General features: G+C 38.1%; 1 protein-coding gene across 5 annotated transcripts in view; it reads left to right on the top strand.

The window, feature by feature from the left end:
* Positions 1-19,559, top strand: part of Mapk8 (mitogen-activated protein kinase 8) — an 81,237-nt gene that overhangs the window by 45,304 nt on the left and 16,374 nt on the right. For all 5 annotated transcript variants that reach the window (XM_021643455.2, XM_021643452.2, XM_021643453.2 and 2 more), the window contains 4 exons: positions 5,974-6,142; positions 8,142-8,271; positions 14,625-14,683; positions 14,783-14,921. In XM_021643455.2, the coding sequence (XP_021499130.1) occupies positions 6,021-6,142; positions 8,142-8,271; positions 14,625-14,683; positions 14,783-14,921 (450 nt within the window). In that variant the 5' untranslated portion in view covers positions 5,974-6,020. The remainder of the gene's footprint in view (positions 1-5,973; positions 6,143-8,141; positions 8,272-14,624; positions 14,684-14,782; positions 14,922-19,559) is intronic.

Genomic DNA, 19,559 nt, shown 5'->3' with positions numbered 1-19,559 from the left:
TAATGACACTCTGCTGTGCTTGCAGGCAGGCGTCTAGCATAGCTGTCCTCTGAGAGGCTTCACCCAGCAGTGGATTGAAACAGATACTGAGACTCACTGCCAAACACTGGCCAGAGCACAAGGGAACTTTGTGGAAGATTGGGGGTGGGGGTGGGGAGGAAGGATAGAAGGATGTGGATTGTGTGGATTGGACAGGAACTACACAAGAAGACCAACAGAGCCAACTGACTTGGGCCCAGGGTGGGCTTGTGGTGACTGAAGCATTCATCAACCAAGGACCATTCATGGACTGGACCTAGGCCTCCTACATATATGTACCTGATTGTCAGCTTGGTCTTTATGTGCATTCCCTTGTAAGGGGAGCAGGGCTGTCTACGACAAGGACTCTGTTGCATGCTTTCAATCACTTCCACCTGGTTGGGCTGCCTCTCCAGGCCACAGGGGAAGAGGATGCACTCAGTCTTGATAGGACTTGATGTGCTGGGGTGGGCTTGGGGGGGGCTCCCCTTTTCTGATGGGTGGCAGGGTATGGAGAAGAGGGAGGGGATACTATTAGGATGTAAATAAGATAAAATAAAAGTAACCTCTTTGTTCTAATGAAGCTCCTCTCCAGATTTTTGAAGGAAAGGTCCTCCTTCCCTTTAGAGCCCCTATACTCTGCCTCTCTATGACGTTCTTCCACCCTAGGGCCTATGTTTAAGGATATATACCTATCACTGTAAAAAAACTCATTCTGAAGGGTGACTGGTCTCAGCTTCCTTCTTTATTAACTTAACTCTCTTCAACACTAATCTCTTACCTATCTTACCTTGAACTTCCTCTTGTCTGTTAAAATAGGGAAACAAGGGGGAAGAGAATTGTGAAAGGAAAGAAAGGAAAACATTGGGTGTCATAAATATTTACCTATCAATCCTAAAAATTGGGTCCATGCAAGGAATAGAGGTAGTAAAAATGGCTTCCTGTAGTCTTCAGATATGGTCAGGGCTTGCAGTAGCTGCCAAATCCCAAGCCACCAGTAAAGCCCGGTGTATGAAGCAGCCAGCCTAGATCTCTAGAACCATATGTATATCTGCCCTCTAGAGTCTTGAGCCATAAGACTTCAGTTGTCTGAGCTTGGCACTATGGACTCGGGTCTGTCATCTTAGCCATAAGCTCTTTGCACTCAAGCTTGCAGGTCAGCCACCATCAGAAGGGTTGCTGTTCTTCAACCACTCTGTTTCTGAGGAGAGCCAAAGGGGCCCAAGTAGCTGATTCCTAGCTCTTCTGTGAACTATGCAGTAATTTCTCTAGTTTTTCATCTTCTATTTCTGCTTCTTCTTTCTCCTGCAAGCTAATACCATTATTTTGCTTCCCATCTTCCAAGCCTTCCCCATCTGACCTCCTCACCATAGATTATGACCTAGCCCTAGACTGCCCATGATATTTATCGAGTTAATTATTTGCATTAAAAAAATGTCAGTTGGGAAAGAAAAAAAAATACATGATCATCTCATTAAATACCAAAAAAGTATTTGACAAAATCCAACACTCCTTCATGTTAAAAGTCTTGGAAAGCCAGGCCACAGAGGAAGACAATGCAGCCAGTCCTGATGAGACTTGATAGGCTAGGGTCAGATGGAAGAAGGAGAGGAGGACCTCTCCTATCAGTGGACTGAGGGAGGGGAATAGGAGGAGAAGAAGGAGGGAGGATAGGATTGGGAGGGGACAAGGGAAGGGCCTACAGCTGGGATACAAAGTGAATAAATTATAATAATAAAAAAATAATATAAAAAGGGGGGAAAAGTCCTGGAAAGATCAGGGATACAAGGCACATACCAAAACACAATAAAGGCAATATACAGCAAGCCTATAGCCAACATAAAATTAAGTGGAGAGAAACTTAAAGCAATTCCACTGAAATCAGGGACAAGGCAAGGCTGCCCACTCTACTTGAAGTCCTAGCCCAGTGCAATAAGACAACTAAAAGAGATCAAGGGGATATAAATTGTAAAGGGAGAAGTCTTAAAGTGTTGCTATTCATAGATGATATGATAGTATCGATAAGTGACCCCAAAAATTCTATCAATGAACTCCTACCGATGATAAACACTTTCAGCAAAGTGGCTGGATACAAGATTAATTCAAAACAAAACAAAAAACAAGAAACAGTAGCCCTCCTGTATACAAATGACAAACAAGCTAAGAAAGGGTATAGGGAAACTACACCCTTCACAATTGCCACAAATAATATAAAGTATCTTGGTGTAACTCTAACCAAACAAGTCAAAGACCTGTATGACAAGAACTTCAAGTCTCTGAAGAAAGAAATTGAAGAAGATAATAAGAAGATGGAAAGATGTCTCGTCTTCATGGATCAGTAGGTTTAACATAGTACAAATGGCCATCTTATCAAGAGAATCTACAAATTCAATGCAATTCCCATCAAAATTCCAACCAGTTCTTTACAGACCTTGAAAGAACAATTCTAAACTTCATAGGGAAACAAAATACCCAGACTAGCTAAAACAATCCTATATAATAAAAGAACTTCTGGAGGTATCTTACTTCAAGCTATACTACAGAGCAGTAGTAATAAAAACTGTGTGGTATTGGCATAGAAACAGAATGGTTGATCAATGGAATCAAATTGAAGATCCAGAAATAAACCCACATACTTACGGACACTTGATTTTTGACCAAGAAACCAAAACCATTCAATGGAAAAAAGAAAGGATCTTCCACAAATGGTGCTGGTATAAGTGGATTCCTACATGCAGAAAAATATCTATCACCCTGCACAACATTCAAGTCCAAGTTTATTAAAGATCTCAACATAAAATCACCACTGAATGTACTAGAAGAGAAAGTAGGCAAGAGCCTTGAACTCATTGGCATAGAAGACAAATTCCTGAACAGAACAATAACAGCTCAGGCTTTATGATCTACAATTAATAAATGGGACCTCTTGAAACTGAAAAGCTTCTGTAAGGCAGAGGATACTGTCAATAGAACAAAAAAGCAGTCTACATATTGGGAATAGATCTTCACCGATCCTACATCCTAATATCCAAAATATATAAAGAGCTCAAGAAATTAAATACCAACAAACCAAACAGCCCAATTAAAAAATGGAGTGCAGAGCTGAATAGAGAATTCTCAGCAAAGGAATCTCAAATGGCGAAGAAGCACTTAAAGAATTCTTCATCATCTTTAGTCATCAGGGAAATGCAAATCAAAACGCTGAGATTCCATCTTATACCCCTCAGAATGGCAAAGATTAAAAATTCAAGTGACAGCCCATGCTGTGGGTGTGGAGAAAGGGGAACATTGCTCCATTGCTGGTGGGCGTACAAACTTGTACAACCACTTTGGAAATAAATCTGGCACTTTCTCAGAAAATTGGGAACAGCTTTATCTCAAGACCCAGCTATACCACTCCTGGGCATATACCCAAAAACTGCTCCACCATACAACAAGGACATTTGCTCAACAATGTTCATAGCAGCTTTATTTGTAATAGCCAGAATCTGGAAACAATCAGTCAAAGAATAAATACAGAAATTATGGTACATTTATACAATGCAATACCACTCAGCTATTAAAAACAAGGAAATCATGAAATTTGCAGCAAATAGTGGGAACTAGAAAAGATTATCCTGAGTGAAGTATCCCAGAAGCAGAAAGACACACATAGTATATACTCACTTATAAGCAGACTTCAGCCACGAAGTACAGAATAGACATGCTACAATTCACAGACCCAAAGAAGGTAAGTAACAAGGAGGACCCAAAGGAGGATGCTTAAATTTCACTTAGAAGAGGAAATAGGATCACAGTAGAAGTGGCTGAAAAGAGGGAACAAGGCAAGAGCCTAGCATAGCTGTCCTCTGAGAGGCTCCATCCAGCAGGGGATCGGAACAGATGCCGAGACTCACAGCCAAACATTGGGCAAAGCTTAGGGAGACTTGTGAAAAAGTGGGAGGAAGGATAGGACCTGGAGGTGCCAGGACCTCCATAAGAACAACAGAGTCAACTTGAGGGGCTTGTGGAGACTGAAGCACCCACGAAGGACTATGCATAGACTGGACCTAGGCCCCTACACAGGTGTAGCAGATGGGCAGCTCAGGCTTCATATGGGTTCTCTAGTAAGGGGAGTGGGAGCTGTCTCTGACATGAACTGTTGCCTGCTTTCTGATCACTCCCCCATGGTAGGACTGCCTTGTCAGTCAATAGGGAATGAGGATATGCTCAGTCTTTGTAAGACTTAATGAGCTGGTGTGGGTTGGGTAAGGAGTAGGGAAGGGGGATGCGGGCAGGGAGAGGTGGGACTAGGAGGAGAGGTAGGATGTAAAGTATATTAATGATGATTAGGATGTAAAGTATATTAATTAAAAAAATTTAGAAAAAGAAAACAAAAATTGTCATTTTGGTGTGGGTGGCACACACCTTTAATCCCAGCACTCAGGAGGCAGAGGCAAGTGAGTTTGAGGCAACCTGTCTTCAGAGCAAGTTCCAGAACAGCCAGGGCTTCACAGGAAAACTGTGTCTTGGAAAAAAGGAAAGAAAACTAAGTTGTCAATTTTTATTGTTATTATCATTACCTTAGCACCCCCTCCATTTTCTACCCCCAGTAACACAGGCTCCTGGGTGACACACAAACACAAACCAACCAGAAATATTTTGGATTCCACTGTTTTGGTGATTTATTGGGTTGGTGAATGGTAGCTTATAGTTATCTTGCATACATTTTGTCTATTTTGTTTTATTTTAAATGAAGTCTCTGTGTTACCTGGGCTACTCTTAATTCCTGGGTTTAAATAGTCTTGTCTGCATTATCTTCCAGAGAGTCAGGGTTATAGCTTCAACCTGCACACCCAGTACGTGCATTTTGAATTAGAATACTTGCTTATTAAGGAAGGAGAGAGGGCATAAAAAGATAGCCTTGACTTTTCATCTGACAGTTGGTAAACAATTATGGTCAAAACTTAGATGAATTGTTTGAAGCTCTGACCACATTAGAAGAATATTGTTTCCATGCCAATGTGTGAAGCCCTTGCAGAACTTCTTGATCATACATATATTTTCAGTGTGTGACGTTCCATCCCCCTTCTTGACCAGTTGTTTTCTGTCCTGCTTCTTCTTACCCCTTCAGCCATTATAGTTCTACCAGAAGGTCACTGATAGGTGTAGAGGATCTGTCATAATAAAAAGAAACTTGTTTGCTAAATAGTGTATTATGTGCTAATAATTTGCTGCCTGGCTTTCCGTTGTAGAAATGATAATGATTTTTAGAACATGTTTAATTGTAATTATTTGCTTACTTTTGTTCTTGTTGGGGGATGCATGTGTATGTGGAAGTCAGAGGTCAACCTAGATGTTTCTCAGGACAGCCATTCTGTATTTGGAGACAGTCTTGCTGGCATGTGGGACTTGCTGATAAGGCCAAGCTTGCTTTTCAGTGATGGCCCACTTCCCCTACACTGGGACTGTACATGGTGCTCTTCACACAGCCTAAGTGGGTGCTCTGAACTCAGACCCTCATACTTCTATGACAAGGTCTTTTGAACAGCTTATCTCTCTAGCCCATCTTTTTTTTTTTTAAGTATGTATGCCTTTATACCAGTGACTTAAAGATTAGAGAAACAGTTCATCACAATGAAAATGTTTTTAAAGAACCAATCAGTATTAATTAACATGTAACATGTACTGACCAAAGCTCTGTGGTGGTTTTGTTTCTTGAGATACACTCTTTTTTTTTTTTTAAGAACTTTATTAACAGGTGCTTGCAGTTTGTTGGTTTTTTTTTAAATCAAGTTGTAAACTTTTATTACAAATTAAAAATGAAGTTCATAAAACCCAGATATGAAATGCTTTAAAAACTATTAAAGGTGTATTCCTAATGAGGATGACCTAGCAGTCCGTGTTACTGTGGTGCATGGACTACGAACTGACACAAATTCACTTTCTCATGTCATGCTGTCTTTTGCTTTGCAGCCTCGGTAGATCTTTGGATGAAGCCATTAAACTGACTGCTTGCCATCATGAGCAGAAGCAAACGCGACAACAATTTTTACAGTGTAGAGATTGGAGACTCTACCTTCACAGTCTTAAAACGATACCAGAATTTAAAGCCAATAGGCTCAGGGGCTCAAGGAATAGTGTGGTAAGTTTTTATTTCAATGTAAGACAAACAGTCTTGGACTGCTACCTCTTCTCTTTGTAATATAGATCCTTTGGTAAGTATTCAACTTCTTTCAAAAAACAAGTCAGAGCTATATAAATGGAAGCCATAATGTGGTAACTTTTTCTCAGTAATGACAAGTCTTTTTTATTATTCATAAGATGTAACTATTAGCCAACACTGCTATCTTGAAATATAAACCATGATTAAATACTTACTTGGTTAAGGTTATAAGAGACATATACTTATATCAGGAAAGAGGAAGTGGCAGGCTTGTTCATTCCATGAGTCTACCTTTTCCCATATATGATTAGTGAGATGCTTCATTTAATCTCCCCTTTCAACTCTGTAATGAAATAGGAATTTCAGAAATCTTACTACTTCACCCTGGGGAATAAAGTCCACTATACAGCTCACTATGTTCCAAAACTTATATATCTTTAAATTTGATTTATAAGCTAACTTCTACAAGAAGGCCCAGGTTTTATAGATGAACATAATTCTTTATAAACTGAAGTAGAAAATATGCCTTGGTATAGTTGTGCTACTGACTTAGAACCACTAAGTTAGCATTAGAGTCTAGTGTTTATGAAATGCTAAACCATACCCAAGCATAATTAACATCTTTATTATTTCTTTTATTGTTGTTATTATTTCTTAAAATTTATTTAAAATTTGTTAAAAGAAGTTGGGAGTGTTTATATGATTTAGCATGTCTGTAAGGTTCTAGAAAGCTCTTGCATATGTGTATAGGTATATGTACATTGAGCTGTTTGAAAAATTATTCTAATAACAAAAGTTGAAACAGTGTCAGGTCTGGCAACAGGAACATAAAATTATGATACAGTCAAACAGCAAAATACTATACAATATTAGAATGAACTAGAGCTATATGTGTCAGTTGGGCATTATCAGAAGTATAAAAAAAAGGAGGGCACCTTAAATCTCTGTAATGTAAAGTATACAAAAAAAAAGATAAAAGGTTTTCTCTGAGAATTGAAGAGTAGGAAGTTTTTTACTTGTAATACTTTTTTAAAATCAGAACAATTATGTTAAAATAGTAAAATGAACAGAATTATATAATGGAAATATTGACTTCTATTTTTTTCTAATATCATCAGATCTAATACTCATATTTATTAATAACTTGAGTTTTTAGTTCCTTCTCCAAAACAAAATGTTAAAGGATTTGTATTTTTTAGTCTTCTCAATGTAGCTTTCTTTCTGTACTCATTGTCTTGTGTCCTATTAAAACTCTAATATTCTTCACTAAATATATTATAATTTTTAAAATTTTACATTTATAGGTGTTTTGCCTATGTGAGTCTGTCTGCCACTTGTGTGTTTAGTGCCTGTGGAATCCAGAAGAGGACATTGGATTCCCTGAAACTTGAGTTACAGAAAGTTGTGAGCTGCCATGTGGGTGCTGGGAATCAAACCTGGGTTCTTTGGGAGAGCAGCTAGTGTTCCTAACGACTGAGCCATCTCTCCAGCCCCAGAATTCTTCAGTAAATATTTTAAGTAGAAGTCAGGACCGCATAGCCAGTCTTTCTTGATAGAGATGCAAGGTAAAGGAGTCATTTAGACTTCAGACAAAAGAAGCTGTGCATCAGTGGCTCAGCGGGCAAAGAGAGGAACCTCCCATTAAGACTGACTGCCTGAGTTCACTCCCCAGGATCCATGTGGTAGAGGGAGAGAAGCAAGTCATACAAACTATTTTCTGTATTCCACATGACATCCTTAGCCCCCCCACCCCCATACACACATACATACTAGATAAACTTTTAACGTGTAATTAAAAAAAAATAAAAAAACAAAATACTTGTGTGCTAGTTCCTGCCTGTGCTCAGTGTATCTTGGGTGACACAGTCTGGGTAGAAAAAGTAAGAAGTCTGTATGGTTGCTATGTAAATTTGGTTTTAGAGAGTATTGTGCTTAATGTTTTTTTGGGTTCTTTTTTTTTTTTAATTTCTTATTACAGTGCAGCTTATGATGCCATTCTTGAAAGAAATGTTGCAATCAAGAAGCTCAGCCGGCCATTTCAGAATCAAACTCATGCTAAGCGAGCCTACCGAGAACTAGTTCTTATGAAATGTGTTAATCACAAAAATGTAAGTGAATATTTCACGTTTCTGAAGTATAGGTGGAATCAAGATTTATTCATGAATACCTGCCTGTCAAAGTTAAAAAAAAAATATTAGGGGCTTTAAATTGCTTCTCTAGATTGAAACATTGTTTAAAATCTATGGAGTAATCTTCCTCACCTCCCATTATTATAGTGCGGAAAGAAAAAGAAGGACTTCTGAAATTTAGATTGGATAGTTTCCTGGCATTGAATTCATAGAAGGGATTTTAAGGAGATAAGTGTTTGAAAAGCTTTTTATTCATCTTGCGTCTTTTTGTTCCCTGTAAAGCTGGCATTTCAGAAAGCTGTACAGAGATGAATTCAGTTCCATTTTACTTGAACATTGGGACTTAATAGGACCCAAATTCAAACATCTTTTTTGCACCTAATTCTGACTTCTAAGAAATGCAATCAGTACTTTTACTCCAATAACCACCGATAATAATAGCTAAAGAAAAACTTTGGAAATAGCTGGCTGTTGGTATAGCAAGCCTTTAATCCCAGTGCTCGGAAGGCAGAGGCAGGTGGTTGTCTGAGTTTGAGGACAGTCTGGTCTGCAGAGTGAGCCAAAGCTGTACGGAGAAACCCATCTCGAAAAACAAAAACAAAAAAACTTTGGAATTAGGTAAACATTTCTAACTTGAACATAAAACTTTTTGGTTTTTCAAGACAGGGTTTCTCTATGTAGCCTTTGCTCTCCTTGACTCACATTATAGACCAGGTTGGTCTCGAACTCACAGAGATCTGCCTGGCTCTCCCTGCCAGAGTGCTAAGATTACAGGTATACACCACCACACCCAGCTGAAAAGAAAACTTTCATTCATTTTGATAATGAAAAGTTAAATGTTTTAAATTTTGCATTAAGCATACTTATATGTTTGTGATTATCTTAATGCGACAGTCCTTCCAAACTGGGAGACTATAAACTAGGAGAGAATTGCATAGAGAACAGTTTTATGAAGCACTAAACTGAAAGTGCTGGCCAGAGACGTATTGTCTAGTGCAGTTTATAAGATACAGTGAGTTCCATTTCTGGTGTAGAATATACAGTTCATCACATTTTGAGATCTAGCCCACCTTTAGAACCTTTGTATATTAAAGTTACAGATTCATCACCAATGAGAAATGTGTAGATGTCAAGGATTAGGCTTATTATTTGGGAAGTTTATGATACTGATTTGAAGGCAGCGAAACATGCTTTGTTAAATACCACAATGCAGTAATAATTTAGTTGTCAGACGGTAGAGGGCATACAGTAAATGCTGAGATCTCAAGAGGGAGATTTCTGTGTCAGTGAACTGGGAAGGCTTACCAGGCCAGGAGAGGAGACCTAAGCTGACTTTTTTTTTGTTTTTTTTTTTGTTTTGTTTATTTACTTTACATCCCAAAGGCACCCCCTCCCAAGGGCACTCTTCTTCTAGTCTGTCCTTTCCCCTTCCTTCTCCCTTTCCCCCAAGAAAAGGGGAGCTCCCCTCTTCCCTGCACCAACCCTTTCCTGCACATCAAGTCACTTCAGAACTGAGCATATCTTCATCTACTAAAGCCAAGAAAGGCAGCCCTGCCAGGGAGAAGTGATCGAAAAGCAGGCAGTGGAGTCCATGTTAAAAATACTCCTCCCTCCTCTCACCATGCAAACACATGAAGACCAAGCTACACATCGGCCACATATGTGCAGGGGGCCTTGGTCCAGACCATGCATGCTCCTTAGTTGATGTCTCAGTCTCTGTAAGCCCCTGTGGGTCTGGCTTAGTTGTCTTTGTTGGTCTTCTTATGGGGTATCTGTCCTCTTGAGGTCCTTCCATCTTTCCTCCAATACTTCCACAGGATGCCCGGAGCTCTGCTCCATGCTTGGCTGCAAGTCCTAGCGTCTGTCTCTGATCCAATGCTGGGTAGAACCTCCCAGATGACAGTCATGTTAGGCTCCTGTCTGAAAGCATAGCAGAGCATCATTATTAGTGTCAGGGCCTGGCTCTCTACCGTGGAGTGAGTCTCAGGCTGGACCAATCATTGGTTGGACATTCCCTCGGTCTCTGTTAAGCTGACAATTAAAAGTTGAGGTGAAAGTTGGTTTTTTGAAAAAGGGGGCTGACAGAGGAAAGTGTTCATTATCAAGGAAGAAACTATAGTATTTCTTATTGAAGGTGGGAGCCAGACATGGTGCTTGCCAGAGTTATGCTTGTGGTCCCTACCTCTGCTAGAGCTGCTCATGCCCTTTCTAGTCTGGACATAGTTTCTTTTAGGGCTGTAGAAGTGTTGCCTCAGTTTTTCTTTGTTGAATTCAGATGCTGTTTCCCCTACCATGGGTGGCAACAAAGTCTTTCCATTTGCTAAATGGAGACTGTGGGAAGCATGTCCTGTATGCTTAGCCATCTAAAGTAGCCCAGACTGGATGCTCAACATAGTTTGTTCGTTGAATGAATATAAAAAAATTAATATGGTAAAAACTACTCTGCCACTCATGGTGTATGAGTGGTATTTTGTAATGTTTTCTCTTTTTAGCACTTTGTTGTTCTTGACAGATAATCTTGAAATACTGTTTCCCCATGTTTTTCAAGGTTCTTGTAATTCTTAGTTTCTCTTTTCACCTGGCCTCTCTGATGAGGCAATTAGCACAGTGCTGTATGTCTGATGGATTTCTCTAATAGCTATGAGGTCTTTCTCTCTATTGCAGATAATAATCCACTTGACTCACATTGTCTAACAGTTATCAGTGTGACTTGATAGCAAGTCACATTGCATCCTGCTGCTTTGAGAAAATCAAGTATAGTACTTTCTGCTGTTCCCTTTTAGGTATCAAAGGTAAAGTGTAGCTATTCTCAGAGTTTTAGAGATCCCCACTCCTACACCTCACACATGCATACAATATCTTCATTCTTAATTTACATTACTGTTTCACTTACCAGAATTGCTCAGATTGTCTTCATAATAGCTGGAACCACTAAGCTATTGTAGAAGTTGCCGTGTATAACCATCAGAATGACCCTGATTCTTCTTCATGCTCAATGCATGCTATTAGAGACATTTTCACAAACCCCTTTTTGAAATCTTTAAATACTGTATCTAGTTGCATTATTCCTCTCTTAATTTTTATTATTTGTTGTATTTTGTCCACAGAGGAAAATAGTGTTTTTAGTATGTTTTTACTTGGTTGTGGTAATTATTAGTTCTTTGATATCTAGTCATATCCCATCCACTAATCAGTCCTTGATTTTTGCTTGACTGTCTAATCTAATTTCCTGTTTGCTTTTTTGAAAAATAATACAGCTGTGTTTTCATTTGCCTTACAAAAAGCTAGGAAGAAACAGTTCAATGACTGTTCAGTTCACCAATTAAAGTAACAGTTAAATAGTTTAGTATGTTCACTAATATTTTTAACCAGAAAGAAACTGTATCATTTCGCTGTCCTCCTCCTTCTCCCAAACCTAACGGCTCTAAACATCCATTAACCCCATTTTGCTCAATATTTCTCTTCTACTTTTGGTTTTCCCTAATATTTATTAAGAATAATTTTACTACTTGTCCAGGTCTCTTTTGTAGGTATTTTATCTGGTTGAGAGGCTCAAATTTATTTATAGTAGTCAGGTGTGTGTGTGTGTGTGTGTGTGTGTGTGTGTGTGTGTGTGTGTGTGTTTTACTGTTGTTTCTTCTATCTTAAAAATTAGTTTTAACCTTTCTGGCTTAATGTTTTTCTGAATATGTAGTGACAGATACTTTCTATAAGCAGAGCTTAATGTATGTATGAATAGCATCTATTCGGTTCCCATGAAGATTATGTCTAGGAAAACAGTCCCTTTACCAGTAGACATTAAAATATTTTGTTGCATACTGACCCATGAAAGCAGATCAGCTAGTTCTTTCTAACAAGGATCCTCTGTGGTCTATGATGAACTTGTAATGAAAATGACATTCTGCTACAGTGTGCTGAGTGTAGGAGTGGCATGGTCAATGTCTCAGAGCCAAGTAGAATAGTCACCTTTTCAAGGTTAGGGATTGTTAGACTCTACAAAGGAGGACCATCTTTAAGCTCTGAAAATAAATGACAAATACAGAAATAATACATTTAAAGGGTTTTTAAAAACTAACATGTTGAAATTAAGTTGGTATGGCCAAAGTGACACGTTTCATATTTAGCAAAAGAAGGGATAAGTTAGTGCTATACCCAGGAGGACTTCAGGTAGACTGCTGGGGAGGTTTGGAACTGATTACTGGCTTTAAATTTTGAAGGTGATAAATAATAGAATCGGGTCTTTTTTTTTTTTTTTTTTTTTTCCTATATTGTAGGAAGTAAAATGGTATCTGGATTTACTGATTTGTTAAAGACTCTACTTGTACTAGTAAGTTCAGATTAACACCATAAAATAAAACAGACTGTTTGGACTAAACATCAAAGACTTATTTTTAAGATTATAGAGGCTGGAAAGTCCTGGATAAGGTGCTGGTTGACTTGGTTCCTGTTAACTGTTCTCTTCCTGACTTGCAAACAAATATTTTCTTGCTTTGTCTTCCTGTGGTACATGAACATGGAGAAAGAGCTCTTGTTATTTGTACAAGACCACTAATCTTAACATTATGAGGGCCTCAGCCTTATAACCTAATCTAACCCTAATGGCCTCATTTGTAGATGCCATCTCATTAGAGTCTTTGCCTTAAGCATGAATTTGGGGGCAGGCACAGGTGATCAGCCTGCTAGTCTAGTATTAGAAGTAATTATAGTATGTATGAGGTTGTAGAATCCTTGGCCTGTATGTACAAGGAAGGAATGAGAAAACAAGGGTGAAATATAGACTGATTGAATGAACAATATTCTTTGAAATAGCTTATGGTACTAATACTGGATAAGGAGTCAGAAGTCACTCTGAGCCTTCTGTTATAAAAGGAAGGGTACTCTGAGAAAGGACTCATCATCATGAATCTCTGAAACTGATAAGCCAAGTAAAGGCTTCTAATGTATATTTGAGAATGATGTGCATATAAATTTTTGAAGAAGAAAACATAGATAGTATGTAAGAAAAAGCATAGATATAAAAAAGGAAAAGCTTAAGGACAGCAGTAAGACATAAAATATTCTCATAGATGAAACAATGTTTGACTGGAAGTAAAGAAAATTACAAAAATGAAGCTGGAGAGCTTGCCCAGCAGTTAATAATAACTTACTGTTCTTACAGAAGACCTGAGTTTGATTCCCAACAGCTACATAGTGACTTGCAACTGTCTTTAAGTTCAGTTCCATGTGATCCATTACCCATTTCTCGCCTCCACAACACCAAATCCATACATAGTGCGCGCATATATATATATATCTATACACACACATATATATACATGTATATACACACATACATATATACATACATATGTATATATATGACATACATACACACATACATATATATACACATATGTGTATACATATGTGTATATATATATGTATGTGTATATACAAAATAAAAACATCTTCAAAACAAAACAAAAACAAAAGAAAATGGCACAGCGAAGTATTAACACCAGAGGAAGAAAGTACTGGGAATTTATAGAACTACTGAGGTGTATAAGAACTAGTAGAAAGTACTTTTTTATTTTTATTTATTTATTTTTAATACAGCATTCTATCTGCATGTGTGCCTATGTACCAGATCTCACTATAGATGGTTGTGAGCTACCATGTGGTTGCTGGGAATTGAACTCAGGGTCTTTGAAAGAACAGCTAGTGCTCTTAACCTCTGAGCCATCTCTCCAGCCCCATAGAAAGTACTTAATATTTGCTGACAAATTACATAGATGTTGATTGAAAACAAATGCTTGATAGTGTTTTTAAATAGAAAGTGTTTTGTGAAGCCCTTCTGTTGACTTACTGTTTTCTAAGACTTTCTGAGCAGTTTCAGAGTAAATTTGAGAGAAAGATCCAAGAGTGTACATATTCCCTGTCCCTGAATGTGTTCAGCACCCTCAAAATCAGTGTTCCCCACCAGGGTGAGCCTTTTGTCTTTTCAGTGCTAGGAAATTCACCCAGGTTTTCTGCATGCCTGGTAAAGGTGACCACTGACCTGGGCTCTCAGCTATAAAGTTCATTTGGTTTAAGAGAACCTGTAAGCTTGAACAAGTGTAGTACTCATTTATTCGCTCCAAAGATCTTCTGTGCCTCCTGATTATTCTTTTTATCTTCTCTAGTTTCTAGCAATGAAATTTTAATAAACATACGTAAGTTTACTTGTGCTTCGGGTATAAAACTGAAATGATTATAAACTGACAGTGAATTATTGTAACACATGTATTTGTCGTTCCCAAATTAAGCATTAGGAAGTAGTTTCTAATGTTTTTATTTCTTTGCTTTTGCCACAGATAATTGGGCTTTTGAATGTTTTCACGCCACAGAAATCCCTAGAAGAATTCCAAGATGTGTAAGTGTAATTAAAATGCTGTTAATACAGAGTTTTGCTAGTACCTATCTGTAGATTGCTGCTATACACTTTAGCTGTCATCTTTTTCTGCCCACGAAGTTACATAGTCATGGAGCTCATGGATGCAAACCTTTGCCAAGTGATTCAGATGGAGTTAGATCATGAAAGAATGTCCTACCTTCTCTATCAAATGCTGTGTGGAATCAAGCACCTTCACTCTGCTGGAATTATTCATCGGGTTAGTAGAAAAATATCACCATGTTTTTTCTATGGATTTATTTTTTTAATTTTGTGTAAGTATTTTGCTTGCATGTATTTAAGTGCATACAGTGACTGCAGAGGCCAGAAGAGGGCATCAGATCTACTGAAACTGGAGTTACAGACAGTTGTGAGTTGCCACCTGGGTGCTGGGAACCAAACCTCAGTCCTCTGCAAGTTCTGCAAGTGCTCTCAACTATTGAGCTATCTCTCTAGCCCAACATGATCTTTTTCTTTTAAATCATTGAAGTGAAATTCACATCACATTAACCATTTTGAAGTATATGATTCAGTAACATCTAGTCCATCTGCAGTGTTGTATAACCACCACCTATGTCAACCTCTAAAAATTTCATCACGCCCTAAAATAAAGTCCCTTAAGCCCTCACTCTTCATTTTTCCTCTCTCCTCAGACCCTGGTAATTCAGTACTGTGGATTTATCTGCTGTAGATGTAAATATAATCATTATGGCCTTTTGTGTCAGGCTTCTTTGACTTAGTGTAATGTTTTTGCAGTATTTGCTGTATCATATATTAGTATGTCTTTGCTTTCTGTGAATGAATACTATTCCATGTCATATTCCACAGATAATTCCAGTTAGTGTTTAGCTATGAAAATTCATATACAGTATTTATTCTATCTTCTTTAGTTTTTCTGGGTAGAATTGCTGAATCATGTGGTGTTAACTTTTTGAGGAACCATCAAGCTGTTTTTCAAATTGGGTATCATTTCACATTCCCAGAATCCATATATAATAGTTCCAGTTTTTCTGTAACTTTGCCAATATTTAGTACCTGACCTTTTCATTTTAGTAATCATAATGGGAATGAAGTAGTATTTTGTTGTAGTTTTGGGAAACAGTTTTCTAATGGCTAATGATGGTTGTCATAATTACTTTTCTGTTGCTCTGACAAAATGCCATTACCAAGGTAACTTATAAAAGAGAAAGTTTACTGAGGGGCTTACAGTTTTCAGAGTGTGAGTCAATGGCTCTCATGGTGGGGAACATGGCAACAGGCAGGCAGGTGTGGCACTAGAACAGTAGCTGAGACCTTAATCTGCAGGCAGCAACACAGAGAGAGCTAACTGGAATGGTGTTAGCTTTTGAAACCTCAATGCCCACCCCCAGCTACAAAGCTCCTAACGCTTGCTGAACAGTTCACCAACTAGGAACCAAATAGTCAAACATATGAGCCTATGAAGGCCATTCTCATTCAAACTACCACCGTGATCAAGCATATTTTCTTTTCTGGTTGGCCATTTCTGTGTTGTGATTGAAAAACGTGTATTTTTTTAGCTCTTGTTTTTTAATCAGTTGTTTGCCTCTTTGTTACTCTTATAGATTTGTATAGCTCTTCTAGTTCCATATATACAAAACCTTTACCAGACATAATTTACTAATTTATATATTGGTTTTCCCTTTACTAATGATGCCTTATTAATATTTAAATGGTTTAGGTTTCATGAAATATCAAAATTTTGTTATTGCATGTGCCTTTGTGTCTTATATAAGAATCTGTTGCCAAATTGAAGATCAAAAAAATTCAACATTGTCTCTTTCTGTAAGAGTTTTGTGGGTCTTTGGTCCATTTTGAATTCATTTTTGTATATGGTATAATGAAAGAGCCTGCCTTCATTCTCTCATGTGTAAAATTACAGTTGTCCAAACCTTCAGACAATTGTACCAGTACCCTTCAGAATCCTGGACTGCCAGTTCTGTATAATTAGTCTTTATGTCTGTCTCCGTATTGGAACCACTTTTTTTTTTTTTAATAAATTTTGTTATTTTAAGTGTGTGTGAGTGTGATTGATGCTATGTGGGTATGGGGGCCCATGGAGTCCAGAGGTGATAGGATCCCCTGAAGCTGGTTGTACAGGATTTTATGAGCTGCCATTTTAATGCTAGATGCCAAACTCAGGTCTTCTGTAAGAGTAGTATGTGCTCTTAACTGCTGAGCCATCTTTCTAGCCCACACATGTATTTCTGTACTGCTCTGAAATGGGATGCTATGAATCCTGGGTCCTTTCTCAGTAGTTTTGAAACTGCTTTGAGTGCATATGAATTTTGAAGATTAGCTTTTCCGTTTCCACAGAAAAAGCCAATGGACTTTGGACAAAGATTTCATTGAATCTGAAGAATGAATTGCTGGTTTTATCATTCCAATTTGTAAACATAAGATCTTTCAATTTCCTAAGTTATGTTAGTCTGTAGTACTACAGGTTGGATAGCTGAAACAGCAGGACTTATATATTTTCTCAATTCCCAGGACCCAAAACTTTGCAGTTTTAGTGAGGTCCATAAGCACTCGCTTCTATCTTCACGTCGTCTTTCCTCTGCCGCAAAATGTGTCATTATGCTTCTTTCTGACTTCCGCTTATGTGTTCATACACACTGAATTTCTTTCTTTTCTTTTCTTTTTAACATCATGTCATCTGCATCATAGTTTTAGTTCTATTCAATTTGGGTACCTTCCCCTCCCCAAGTTGCTCTAGCTAGAACTTACAGTAAAGTGTAACAGTAGTAAAAATAGGCACATTTGTTTTGCTTGTCATTGTAATGGGAAAGCTTTCCATCTTTTACCATTGTATTACTCTTGTTTCCTGTTGTCACAACAATAGGTGTTTATAAGGAAAATAATTTATTTAGCTCAGTTTTGGAAGCTGAAAATCTGAGATCAGGTAGCATTACCAGCTTCTAGCCTAAGGCCACTTAGGCTAGTTATAAGCATGGCAGAGAAACAGAAAGCAAATCTGATTGTGTGTAAAAGGTGCCAAGTGTGGAGGGTGGCCTTGCTTTACACTCTCTCCCTCATGAGAGCTAACCCATTCCACAGACCAACATTAGGCTCTTATGAGGACAGTGCCTATGACTAAACTACTTTCCAATAGCCCCACCCTCTACAGACTCCAGCACTTTAACATTGCCATTCTGAGGACCAAATTTCTAGCACATAGACCCTGGGGGAACACACTCAGTCTTAATCTGTAGCCACCGTTAAATGTGGTTCCATTTGTAGGGCTTCTATAAATAATCTTTTTTATTATCACACTGTCTACTCAGAAGTTATAGACCCCATAAAAGTGTGCTTAATATATAATAATGTGTATAGGCTCAAGAGTCCCAATAACTACCCTCATTTCCGGTCATCTGGTTACAAATCAGCAATTCTGCCATCTCCCCAAGGTTTACTGTTTTTACTTGAGTGACCACAGAACTTCTAGTGGTAGCACACTTAAGCTTTTGTTATAACTGAATGGTAAGAGTCCGACCAGTGTGAGAAAGAGGCTTGTATGCAGATCTGAGTCCAACATAGAGCTTTTAGTTATTTTGTTGGCTACAAAGTATGATAATGTAGTGTCACCAGTCAGGGAAACTTACCCAGACTTGTGATCCAAGGATTTTATTTGGTCACAGCAACATACCACTGTCCTAGCTGTCAATCAGCAAATCATTCTCTGATTCATACTAATACATTGCATCTCCATTTCCTCCAGAGGTTGGAACTGTTGCAAGTTCCGAAGCCCTTATCATAAATTATGTTGTTTGATTGTCCATGACCAAAACCTATACATTAGGAGAGCAGTCCTGTCAAGCAGGATTTTCCAGATGTTGCAGTCACCTGCAGTTCAGGGCAAAGGTTAGACCCCTTTTATAGAATATTAATTCTTCTCTATTTATCTTTGATTCCTGATTTGCATATTTTTTTGGTCATTAAAGGATGTTGAACTTAGCTGGGCATACACGTGTAATCCCAACAGCCTGGGAGGCAGAGGCAGGCAGATCTTCGTGAGTTCAAGGCCAGCCTAGTCTACAAAGTGAGTCCAGGACAGCCAAGGCTACACAGAAAAACCCTGTCTCAAAAACAAAACAAACAAACAAAAGATTTGAACTTAGCCAAAGGTTTTATGTACCAATTTAAATTACTAAAGATATGGCTTCCCTTCAACTAATAAATTATACTACATTGATAATTTTTTTGTATTTTGAACTCCCCTTTATTTCTGGGATAGATGCCATTTAGACATTGTATATATAATCTTTCCAGTATACTATTAGAACTGGCTTGCTAGTATTTTTATTGAGGAGTTTTACCCCTGGATTCATTAGTGATTTAGTTTCTAGTTTTCCTGTGAAGATGGTTTTATTCTGACTTTGGTATCAAGGTATTGCTAATCTCAGTAAAAGGAAGTGTTCCTTCCTGTCTCTTTACTGTTTTTTTTGTTTGTTTGTTTGTTTTGTTTTGTTTTGTTTTACTTGTCTAGCTTGAAGATGTTAGGAAAAATAAAGTACGGCTATAGAAATGTTCTTAATGTATAAAGTTGAGCTAACGATAGGCATTCTGAGAGGTATCTGTTATGATGACCTGTATCTTAGGCTGTACAGTGCGCAAAACTAGGATGGAGCTATATTAAGTAAAAAGCTTATTGGAGAGTTCTGTTAGGATCAGTGTCCATAACAAAGTAAAATAGACAAAGGGAGAGGTTACATTGGCTACGTGTATTTCAAAAGCCTCAGCTGGTAGCTCCTGTGCACTGAAATCAGTTACTGGAGGAGTTTACTGAAGGCCACCAGCAGCCAGTCCTCCTAGGAAATGGAAGAATTAAGTGTCTCCGAGC

The sequence above is a fragment of the Meriones unguiculatus genome, chromosome 9 (genome assembly GCF_030254825.1).
Source record: "Meriones unguiculatus strain TT.TT164.6M chromosome 9, Bangor_MerUng_6.1, whole genome shotgun sequence".
Lineage (NCBI taxonomy): Eukaryota > Metazoa > Chordata > Mammalia > Rodentia > Muridae > Meriones > Meriones unguiculatus.
The sequence above is the reverse complement of the archived record's forward strand: the minus strand, read 5'-3'. Positions and strand labels throughout refer to the sequence as shown.